At 47.6% G+C, this 12,500-nt stretch overlaps 1 protein-coding gene across 1 annotated transcript in view; it reads left to right on the forward strand.

Moving 5' to 3' along the window:
- srcin1a (SRC kinase signaling inhibitor 1a) overlaps positions 1-12,500 on the forward strand; it is a 165,305-nt gene that overhangs the window by 117,726 nt on the left and 35,079 nt on the right. Inside the window, exons 8-12 of the mRNA XM_063218661.1 lie at positions 71-930; positions 1,579-1,668; positions 2,289-2,416; positions 4,387-4,547; positions 11,426-11,601. Coding sequence (XP_063074731.1) covers positions 71-930; positions 1,579-1,668; positions 2,289-2,416; positions 4,387-4,547; positions 11,426-11,601 — 1,415 coding nt within the window. The remainder of the gene's footprint in view (positions 1-70; positions 931-1,578; positions 1,669-2,288; positions 2,417-4,386; positions 4,548-11,425; positions 11,602-12,500) is intronic.

A 12,500-nucleotide genomic window follows, 5' to 3' on the forward strand; every position in this document is an offset into this window, starting at 1 on the left:
TGTGTGTGCACATCTAAGTGGGCTCAACTCTTTCTGTATCTGCTTGTGTTTCTCCTCTCTCCCCCATCAGCGAGAGATGGTGTACACGTCGCGCGAGTCCTCCCCCACGCGCCGCCTCAACACCCTGCCCTCCTCCTCCTCCGCCTCCCCGCAGTCCGGCTCCCCGTCCCGCTCCCGCCTCTCCTACAGCGGCACCACCGGCCGCCCGCCCTCCTTCCCTCCGCACCCCCACGCCGGCCACCACCACGCCTCCCCCCACCACCACGGCCACCACGGCGGCTCCTCCAACGCCGGCGGGGGCGGAGGAGGCGGGGGTCCCGGCCTGTCCCACTCCCCCAGCGCCATCCTGGAGCGCCGCGACGTCAAACCCGACGAGGAGCTCCACGCCAAGAGCCTGGTGCTGCTGAAGAACGAGGCCCTGTATGCGGACCCCTACAGCCTGGTGCGCGAGGCTGGCGGAGGAGGAGGAGGGGGAGGCCGCCTCAGCATCGCCTCTACCCAGTCCCTGGCCACCCTCTCTGGGCCGCTGGATCCGCTGGGCCCCCCGGGGCTGTACCGCCGGGGCTCTATGCGCTCGCTCAGCACCTATTCCGCGGCCGGCCTCCAGGGCGGCGATGTTGAAGACGCTCTGTACCGGCCCAGCACCTCCATCTACACCGACACCTACGCCACGCTGGGCTTCCGGCTGCCCCCCTCCTCACCCCAGAAGCTGGCGTCCCAGTCGTCCGTAGACGGCCCGGCGTTGAGGGACCGGGGAGGGGAGGTGTTCTCCAGCCCCCCCAGCCGTGCCTCCCCCGTCAGGCAGACCTTCCGCAAGGACTCGTCCTCCTCGGTGTTCATCGAGAGCCCCAAGTCCAGACCCAGCTCCAGCTCCGAGCCTCTGAGTCTGCAGAGCGCCAGCTCACCCATACCACCGGAGAGTGAAACACGGTAGGGGGATATTTTGTCTGCGTGAGTGTGCGTGTGTGTGTTTGTATGCGTATGCGTATGTGTGTGTGTGTGTGTGTGTGTGTATGAGCGTGAGTGACTTGTTGTCTGTGGGTGTGTACGGTATATGTGCATGTGTGTCTTTGTATAAGTGTATGTGTTAGCGTGCGCACACTCGTGTGTGTGTGTGTGTGTGTGTGTGTGTGTGTGTGTGTGTGTGTGTGTGTGTGTGTGTGTGTGTGTGTGTGTCTGTGTGTGTGTGTGTGTCAGTGTGTTTTGTTCAGTGCTTAACACACTATTTATGCACCTGCATTTGCAATTTTATGTCGCATGCTTATTGCTCTGTCTGTTTACTGAATATTTGAAGTGCTAGTGTAAGTACAAACTGTAATACACGATTATGAATTAAACATCAGAGTAACTCCGACTAAATGATGAGGGTGCTGTAAGTCTTTCCTCTTGTATTTTATTATTCGTGTGTGTGTGCGTGCGTGCGTGCGTGTGTGTGTGTGTGCTCGTGCCCGTGTGTGTGTGTGTGTGTGTGTGTGTGTGTGTGTGTGTGTGTGTGTGTGTGCTCTTGCGCATGTGTTTGTGCGTGTGTGCGTGTGTGCATGTGTGTGTGTGTGCGTCTGTGTGTGCGTCTGCTAGTAGGGATCGTATGGAGGCTATGGAGAAGCAAATAGCCAGTCTGACCGGTCTAGTGCAGAGCGTCCTGACCAGAGGCCCGGACAGCGACAGCACGTAAGCCGTATATACAAAACAATAGCAGCACTGCTCCTTTGTTTGTGCGTCCGTGTCCCAACTTCACCTTTGTATTGCTACTGTGTACTACTTACTTTCTGCATACTACTTACTTTCTTACCACTTACTTACTTTCTTAGCAGTCCACTGTTAGTATGCCTTAGTAGTGTCACTAGTGTCACTTCTCCACTTTTAGTATCCAACCTAGTGTTTTGCAGTTTTAGTGTTTTAACCATTACAAAATATTTGCTATAGAAATGTGTAGCTGTATTCTGCTTATGTTATCCTCATTCAGTGCTCTGTTAGCATAGCGCAGTGTTACTGTAGACGTACTACTACATGGCTATTTCATATAACTTACTTGATACATTACTTTGTATAGTGTATAAGCCCAAGAGCTAAGCGTTCTATCCATGTTAGCATAGTCCAGTTAGTCTGGCTATGTTAGCATTGCCCAGTATTACCATGTTAGCATAGTCCAGTTAGTCTGGCTATGTTAGCATTGCCCAGTAGGCTATTACCATGTTAGCATAGTCCAGTTATTCTGGCTATGTTAGCATTGCCCAGTATTACCATGTTAGCATAGTCCAGTGTTAGTAGTCTGGCTGTATGATCCTCAGGTGCGGCCTGCTGCGTCTCTGCATGATGGCGGGCTGCCCTCCAGACCAAGGCGTGGAGTTTTCACGGCCCTTCCCTTTCTCTTCCAGCGAGAAGACCGAATCAGCCAGCGACGGCTCGGCCACAGGAAGTGAGTTACACACACACCTGTGTGTTCTCTGTGTCACCTGACCTGACTGACCCCCCCCGTGACCCCCTACACACCCTTTGACCTTTCCGCTACGCACTGCCGCCTCAGGCCAGGCCCCTGGAACCCTATCTGAGCCAGCCGAGTGTCCCGTCAGTAAAGGTCACATGGGCTTTACTGAGGCATGCTGGGAACTCGAGTCTTAATGCCTCTTTCTGTCTCTCTACTGCGCCCACTGACTGCAGTCCTATGGGCTTTGGCTGCAGGAGGAATGGCAGTTTTGTTTGTTGCATCTCTTTTTTCCCTATTCCTCTTTGCTTCTTTTTTCTTAATCCCTGCCTCCTCTATCCATTGGTATCTTACCTATGCCTTTCTCTCTCCCTTGCTTGAATTTTGCCTTGAGTTTATAGTCCAGTGGCCTGGCCTCAGGTATAGTAGAATAGGACAGCACTGGTTTTTATTTTGATCTGTTTTGAGTTTTCTGCCTGAGCCTTCTTCTCACGCTCTGTCTCTCTTCTTCCTGTGGACTACTAAAAACGCCTTGCCTTCTTCCCTTGACTAAAAATCCCCTTTTCTTTCTCTATTTCATAATCAAATTTACTTTTGTTCATTTTTATTCTCTATAACTTTTATTTACTTGTATGTACTCCTGCATTGCAGCTCGCCGCCTCAAGAGGAAAGGTAGCATTGCAATCTCGACCACCGTCTGGACCGTAGCTATTGTATTGTTTGTGTGTGTGTGCGTGCGTGTGTGTCTGTGTGTGTGCCACTATGTGTGTACTGTACGTGTGATCACTTGCGTAGTATGTGTGTTTTAGTTCTAGGGTGTGTGTGTGTGTTGGGGTTAGTGTGTGTGACACCAAGGTGTTGTGTCTTCCTGAAAAGATTTCCTTCAGGGTATTCAGGAGGACATAGCCCTTCCTTCCTATTCTATCCTTCACTCCCTGTCACCACTCAAGCTTTGTGTCACTGGTCCTTGTGAGTCACCCGCTGCTAGATGTCAGTGGGACCAGGCTTCTGTCCAGTCCAGTCCAGTCCAGTGTCAATGTCACCACATCCTCCTCCTCCTCTTCCTCCTCCTCCTGCTCCTCCTCCTCCTCCTTTTCCTCTTCCTCTCCTCCACACAGCAACCTGGACCCACTCTCTGTCACATGGCTGTGCATTTGACATGCTCCGTCTCAGCCCGCCACTCTGCACAAACTGTAGATGGGTGCTTTCCGGCTATTACTGTGTTTGATTACTGTATTATTATTATTATTATTATTATTATTATTATTATTATTATTATTTGGCAAATGCATGTTGCTGTGGACAGTTGAGCTTGCCCGATCTTGTCCCTGTAGAGGATGTCACGTGCCCAAAGAATTGTGTGCGTGTGTGTGTTGTGTGTATGTTGTGTGCGTGCGTGCGTGCGTGCGTGTGGGTTGTGTGTGTGTGTGTGTATGTCCTCTGCAGGGAATGTTCCATTAGGCTGAAGTCTGTTGGGTGTGGCGTGCCACCACAGTCGTGTGAAGAAGTTGAACACTCCTTTTTTCCTTTCCAGCATGACTCTTCTATCTGTTGTATTTGTGTATGAGTATTTTTCCGTGTGTGTGTGTGTGTGTGCGTGTGTGTGTGTATATGTGTGTGTGTGTATATGTGTGTGTGTGTGTGTGTGTGTGTGTGTGTGTGTGTGTGTGTGTGTGTGTGTGTGTGTGTGTGTGTGTGTATGTGTGTGTGTGTGTGTGTGTGTGAAAGAGAGAGAGCGAGAAGAGAAAGAGAGTGACAGAGAGAGACAGAGAGGGAGAGAGAGAGAGAGAGAGAGAGAGAGAGAGAGAGAGAGAGAGAGAGAGAGAGAGAGAATGGGTGTGTGTGTGCGTGTGTGCATGCATGTGCGTGTGTAAGAGTATGAGAACTGGAGAGACAGAAGAGTGCACACGCTCGTGGTCCCTCTGCCCTTTGACCCCTTGTCTGTGATGTCTCCTGATTGGCAGATCAGACGCCGTCGGCCCCGCTGGCCCTGATGCCGCCGCCCCCGTCTGGGGGCAGTCCGGCCAGCTCCGCCTCCAAGCTCCAGATGCAGCTGCACCTGCACGACCTCAAGCAGAACGCCAACGACCTACGCAAACAGCTCGGCGTCCTGCGCAAGATGCAGGTACTGCACCACAGCTGCAACGCAGCAGTAATGGCCAACCAGAGAGGCACTGTGGCGTACTGTGGCGCACTGTGTTTCCTGTAATACGCCGTATTGGTCGTGCCATATATGGGCCACATTGTCCAGGGGCACCCAAGTTCGAATCCAGCCGGTGTCATTTCCCAACCCCAGAGGCGATTCTAGTGTCAGTGGGGGCCCCAAGCAAAAACCCAAAACAATGGACATTGGAAACAAATCACTGCTGTTATAGTTTAAAAGCTGTTTTTCACCATCTAGAAGCTTGGGGGCCCAAAGCGGCTGCCTGCCTAGCCTGGTGACAAGATGCGCCTCTGCCCAACCCTACCCTATATCTCTCTCAACCATTTCCTGTCTTCTCTGTACTGTCCTAGTTGATAGCCACAAAAGGCACATTTTTTTTCAAAAAAGCAATGGCTAACCAGCACACAAGGTGCAGGTAGTGTACCACAAAGAAACACAGCACACGTTGCTTAGAGAGTCTAATTATTCAACTCTCTTCTAGTCAGTTCTACTCTAAGAGTTTAATAAACACTAATTTGCTGTGTCAAGTAACCAGGATATTCTTCCATTCACTCAAACCATGTGACATGAGAGGAATAGCGCACATCATTTAACCTGAAGGAATTTGAAGTGTACAGTTGCCTATTTATATCATGCGTACAAACACATAGACACATGGATGTATGACACTCACTGTAGCCGTATGAATGAGGGCAGCGATCCTGCACCATATATTGTTTTGTGAAGCATCATTTTGCCTATGGAGAAACAGCCAAGCATGTCAACTCTTCACCTTTCATAGAAATTATTCATGCAGATCTGATATTTTTAATGGGGTGGGCTTCAGTGTGTCATGTAGCAAAGACGGGAAGATAAGCTATCACATTTCCATGTGCATAATATGAGCCTATCACCATACTGTAGTAGCATAAATATGAAGAGTTCAGATGCAAAACCCCCTAAGTGCCTTTTCAGAAAATAATCTTAATTCCTTTTTATTTAACACAAAGCTATCAAAATTGCATATTTTTAAATGTTATTTGTGTAATATAACTATTTGTATGTATTATCAAGTACATGAATGTAAACCAAACCAACAAAGGGGTTCTCTAAAAATATAGAAGTGCAGGTCTTCAGAAATGAAGTTAGGGGGTTTTGCATCTGAACTCTTCATATGATAATAATAATTAACTTCAAGGGGAGGCTGATCACTATCGTGTTTTTTTCTTCCGAATTCTTTTCCATTCTGTGTTGCCATGGAAACGTTTTGCTATGCCAGACTGGGCGCCCCACCAAAAGCCATCATCCTCCCTTTACCTTTGCGCGAGGAGGATCTTCCCTCCCCTCATTTTGTCCACTGTTCTGCCCTACAAAGCAAAAAGGCAGTAACTGTGCAGAGCTCAGAACTGAGTCCGTTGACTTTAAAATGATACTGCAATCCGGTATAAGTGTGTTTTGGGAGATTATTGGCATGTGACAGTTATGTTACTTTATATTACCACTTTTTTTGAAGATCAATCATTTTATTTAACTTTAGAATTTGTTTTATATGGCATTAAAGTCATAGTAACTAATTTTAAACAGCAATGCAGTTACTGCCTTTTTGCTTTGTAGGGCAGTATTACATTCATGGGTAGAGGGTAACACAGTGGACTTGACTGTAATATCATCTTAACAATGAAAAGAACGTCAACACTGTAAGGAACACTCATAATGCTGTCGGTAACACGGCACCGCCAGTGACACCGTCTCACCTTACTCCAAGCAACATTAGCAGCAGTATTCAAGAACTGAGAGTTGATACCCATGTGAGATCAAAATAACATTCACAAAGCCTCCTGTAAAAAACAGCGGTTTCACTGTCTACTTTGTATTCACACCTTTGCAACTAATTTGAATCCCTGTGGACAATTTTTGCAGTAATCATTTAAAACCCTAATACCAACACTATTGTTATACGTGTCATAACACCTGTGCCCTTGAATGCGATTGAACGGGTGTCAGCCGCCTACTGTCAGATGGGCTCTGAACATAGAAATAGTGTGAATCTAGAGAGTGTTACTGCTGTCAGTGTCTGCTTGGTACTTTGTTGTCTGCTCAGAAACTTCTTCTGTACGGTAGACTGGCAGTCGAAAAAAAAAAATCCTTCAGCCTCGTCCATTAGACCACCATCTTCTTGATCAGTGGTGACAAGACATTGCAGCGTGCTCCTTAAGTGCCATACCTCAATCCTGTTACGAGACGAAGAAATTGATTTTTGCCTCTTCCTGACACACACTGTCACTGTCACTCACTTACATTCCATCCTGAATGTGACCATTTCACTCGTCTTAAGCACAGCATTCAAAATGGATGCCAAACGCTTGTAATGAGGAGCCATGGAAAAAAACTACTGAAAGGCTCAAGCAGAGACAGACTGAATAGACAAGCCTGGCTGTCACTCCAACCTCCAATATGGGAAATTCTCAGAGGAAGAAATAGCAGACGTTTATGAAATGCCCCAGTGTGCCACCGGACAAAAATACAACCAATCAGGCCTTTGTTCAGAGTCTTTATTAACCCATTGGGAAAGCGGTTTTCACATCATACACATCAATTTAATCAGGTTCAGCATTATTCAAATCTTTGTGACTCACATCTCATATACAAGACCGTGCATAGGCACCAATTACTACATACATCCACATACAGTACATCCATATATATACTGTGTACACTTAGTCCTCTCTTTTCATACAACCCATACCTTTACCAACCCCTCCCATTTACCCAGCTATGCCACCATACATGCATCTTAGCCCACATACAACACAGCCTCACTCATACTCCACTCCCACATTGCCCAATGTCACAAAATGCAAACTTCAGATGAGCTACCAACAGGCTGTTAGCATAACCCAAACACAAACCAGAAGTCTACAGTAACTCCAGCTCTAAGTACTACTGATATAGAGCATTGTAATGATTTGGTGCTGTTGCTCAGCTCAACGCAGAGCTCATACTGGCTCAACATTGGGCAGTCATGGGTGAGTGGTTAGGGTGTCAGACTTGCATCCCAGAGGTTGCCGGTTCGACTCCCGACCCGCCAGGTTGGTGGGGGGAGTAATCAACCAGTGCTCTCCCCCATCCTCCTCCATGACTGAGGTACCCTGAGCATGGTACCGTCCCACCGCACTGCTCCCCATGGGGCGCCACTGAGGGCTGCCCCCTTGCACGGGTGAGGCATAAATGCAATTTCGTTGCTTTCGTGCAGTGTGCAGTGTTCACTTGTGTGCTGTGGAGTGCTGTGTCACAATGACAATGGGAGTTGGAGTTTCCCAATGGGCTTTCACTTTCACTTTCACTTTAACATTGGTGTGCTATGCATACAATAGCGTTCATTTTCCATAGGATCATGAGTTTTGCACACCAGGAAGAAAGTAAGAATATGCAGGTTGGCCAGACGGATACAGTATGTATGCAGACGTTCATTTAAGCCTCACAAGAGACACATGGGCCCAAACACCAAGAGGCACAATGACGCAAAAACATCATTCACATGAAACAGTCAAAGGACAACGGGGTACCAAGCAGAAGCCAGAGGCCGTGAAGGTCTTTGTAATCAGCAGCACAATGTTTTTTTCATCCGTTTCACTCATGCTGTTATTAATTGCACTGCTTAAAAATAGCTCATTGAAGCGAACGGCGATGCGAGTGTCCTGAGATTGAAGCAACCTTTTTCATCACATTAATGAAAGGAGAGGCAGAGAGAGAGAGAGAGAGAGAGAGAGTTGTGAGCCCTTAGGTGCTATTTGTTCCATGTGTGGATAGTCGCTGTTTCAGACTGCCCGTGGACATTTTCCCGTGTTTGAAGTCAGTGGCGTCGGCCATGTTTGTCGTGTCATAAAAGTCTTCCCGATGGGATTGCTTAGCAGGGGGCGCGAAACAGGACGTATAGTACCTGAGATAACGACATAACGACATCACTACACCATGCTCCTGCTGTGAGTACACACGGCTCATACATATTTATAAACTAGATAGAGAGGAAGACCACATCAGATAGGCCAGATGAAAAGAAAGGGAAGTTGGACGGAGAGATAGATAGACTGAGGAAGTGAGAAAGAATGCCCGACAGACAGACCGTGCTGATATACCTGTCTTAAGAAGAGGCCGTAGGATCTTGACATCACTGAACGAATATGGCCCAGGGCGTACACACACACACACACACACACACACACACACACACACACACACACACACACACACACACAGACACACACACACACACACAAAGTAGCCCCTTCTATCTACACACACGCGCGCACTCATACACACACATAGACGCACGCACACTCACACACACGCATGCACACAGCACGCGTGCGACACACACACACACACACACACACACACACACACACACACACACACACTAGAGCGTGGCTCGGGCCGGTTTTTTCTGTCCGAGCCCGGCCCTCAGCCGACAGAAAAGTGATCAACCCCGACCCGAGCCCGAGACTAATTAAAATGTTTGTGTCCGAACCCGTCCGAAGCCCGAGACCACTGTAATAACAACAGAACCTGTGCGCAAGCAATATTTTCTATGTGGCCTCCTTCATACTCAAAATAGCACGTGATAAATAGCCAGGATAGGCAACTAGGATGAGGCAATTTGCTGTAGCGTAATTTAGTTACGCACGCATAGTAAGTATAAACACACGCATACATGTGACAGCGCACCTTATGTTTCTTTCGGTTAGACCAGAGATGTTGGGTGCTGTGATCAAATGCATGGGAGGGACGTGAGAGGATAAGAAAGGCGAAAACTAACGAATACGGTTTGGATGCAGTCAGCGCGGCTATGGACGCATTTGTTACGTTACTGTTAGTGCAAATAAATCCCCGCGAGCCGGTGAAGATGCCACTCCTTGTCGTTAAGAAGGATGGGCTATAAGTTCATCCCAAAGAACAGTAGCCTGTTCGGCCCTCCAAGAGAATGTCATTTCCCCTGATGTCCATGCGGTCAATATAAAATCAGGAAAGGTTGCACGCGCATAGTTACAACTGTAGGCTACAGTAAAAGTGACAAGAATTAAGAACCTACGTGAAGGACATGAAATGTCACAGCGGACAAAGTAGTAACAGGAAACCTCTTCGCCCCTACCTTAGGCAACTCCACGTAGCGTGTGCGTCTTCTTTAATCCATATTATGCTCCTTGCTACCCCTTGCTGGAAATGTAATCCTTGGCGAGCAATGCAGTGACAAACTTCGTCATTTTATGTTCAACATTTAAGACAGCACCGAAGGCATGCTAAAACATGGCCTACACTAGGCCTACAACAAAAGACCACGCGTTCACTGACAACTGTATTTGGCGCTTATTAAGAAAGCAAGTTGACTCGGCATTCCTGCTCGGCTGACTGGGAGTGAGCGTCCATGTTGCCACTGGTAACTGGCGCGTGCATACAGCCAATAATAATCACTCGCACGAGTAGCCTACCAACATTTTCATTTATGCATATTCAATTACTCATTTTTTAATCACAAAACTGCCGTTTGCATGAACTGAAACGTTTCCTCTGATTGCTTACAATTTTCACAATGTCTGTTTGGTTCAAGCCCGAGCCCGACCCGAGTCCGACAGATATTCTATTTTTTTTGTCCGAGTCCGGCCCGGCCCGTCGGGTTCCGACCCGGCCCGTCGGGCTTCGGTCGGGTTGCCATGCTCTGACACACACACACACACACACACACACACACACACACACACACACACACACACACACACACACACACACACACACACACACACACACACACACACACACACACACACACACACACACACACACACACACACACACAGAGTCACATGCAGGCAGGCACACACACACACACGACCCATTTTTATTTGACTCTTCACCATTTCCGCTGCAAATCTCTTGTGCTGACACGCTGACATTCAAGGGCAAGGCAAGACTTTCCTCCTTCCTCTCTAATCTGTCTTTCTGCCTTTTCATCTTTTGACATTTTTTCTGATCCTCTCCCCTCCTCCGCTCCCCGTATAGTATACGGAGGCTCTTGGGCGCCTATAGGCCTGATGGCTCAGTCCATCACCTCATCACTGCACTGTAAATGTCAACTGCAAAAGCATACACATGGTAGTCAAGGACAGGTCAGTTCAGACACACCAACACACACAGATGCACACAGAGATGCACACACGCACAGACGCACACACACATGCACACGAGCACGCACGCACATGCACACACACACACACACACACACACACACACACACACACACACACACACACACACACACACACACACACACACTAAAAAAATGTTGTACCATTAAATCAAAGGTGGACAACTATACGCCTCTTATATCTCACAAGACAGACACATACACATGTGTACTCGATCCCTTATCGCAGACACACACTCACAAACACTCACACCAGCGCCCACAGCTCTACAAATACAGATACAGCAGAACAGAGATAAAATGCCCCAACAAATATCTCCAAGTGAAGGTCAGGTCATTCAAAGCTATTTTGTTTCATATGGGTTAAGATGGGGTTGAGATGGGGATGATTTGTATCTCCTTACAAACGTTTTTTTTTCTGTGTGTGTGTGTGTGTGTGTGTGTGTGTGTGTGTGTGTGTGTGTGTGTGTGTGTGTGTGTGTGTGTGTGTGTGTGTGTGTGTGTGTGTGTGTGTGTGTGTGCGTGCGTGTGTGTGTGTGCGTGCACGCTCACGCGCATGTGTGTACATCAATATGCGTGCGTATTTGTGTGTGTCTGTGTCTGTGTGTGTGTGTGTGTGTGTGCGCGCACGTATATGCATGTGTTCCTGTTCCTCCTACAGATGCAAAACCAGGACTCGATGCGCACCATGATGAAGCGTACGGAGGGCGAGATCACCATGCGCGTGTGCGACGCGCTGCGTAAGCAGGAGGACCCCCTGCAGAGGCAGCGGCTGCTGGTGGAGGAGGAGAGGCTCAAGTACCTCAACGAGGAGGAGCTCATCATACAGCAGCTACAGTCAGTGCCACACACAACATGGCCGCCATTTACACCAACACTACACATTACATTTACCTTTACAGTACATGCATACAGTCAATGCCACACACAACATGGCCGCCTATTGCACCAACACCTATTACACCTACTACATTTACATGCATGCAATCAGTGCCACGCCCAACATGGCCGCCTCAAATACTGCCTATATTACACTTACATGCATACAGTCAGTGCCACTCACAACATGCTACCTCTACTCATTACATGGCCATATATTACATTACATTGCACGACAACACATATTTATGTGCAACTTACAAAAAGCATAGCCTACATTGGACAAAAAATATAGATGTTAAGGGCATAACAAAGCGCCGCTTAGGTCAGCTTAGATGCTCCTTGCCAAGGTTATTGTGCACCTGAAAGTGAAACACCAATACTACACCATTACTACATTTCATTCAGATTCTTGCACAAAGACAAAGTAACCAAATACAAATAAATGAAAATGAGGATCTCACAATGCTCAGCTCAGCCAAAATCAAGGTGCAACATTGCACATTACATTTGGATGCTTTCATCTAAGCAGACTGTTTTCTCTGAAGACCACTTCAAACATTACATTACATTACACATTACAGTCAGCAGACCAGTGTTTATTCAAGTTGGCGTACAATTGAGGAAAACTAGAGTGATCATAGCTGTCATGATCAAACACATGCAAGGACAATAGTTCTGAATACTGTATGTGGAGTAGTCGATCAGACACTAGTATCTAAAGCGATGTGCAATTGAAAAACATCAAATCACAGCTTTATGACAGGATCTGAGAGCAACAGTGAGTGGTAGTTGATCAGACCCTAATCCAAGGTGATGTAAAACTTGAATACAACTAAACGGAGAAGAGCTATCAA

This window comes from Engraulis encrasicolus, chromosome 2 (genome assembly GCF_034702125.1).
Source record: "Engraulis encrasicolus isolate BLACKSEA-1 chromosome 2, IST_EnEncr_1.0, whole genome shotgun sequence".
Lineage (NCBI taxonomy): Eukaryota > Metazoa > Chordata > Actinopteri > Clupeiformes > Engraulidae > Engraulis > Engraulis encrasicolus.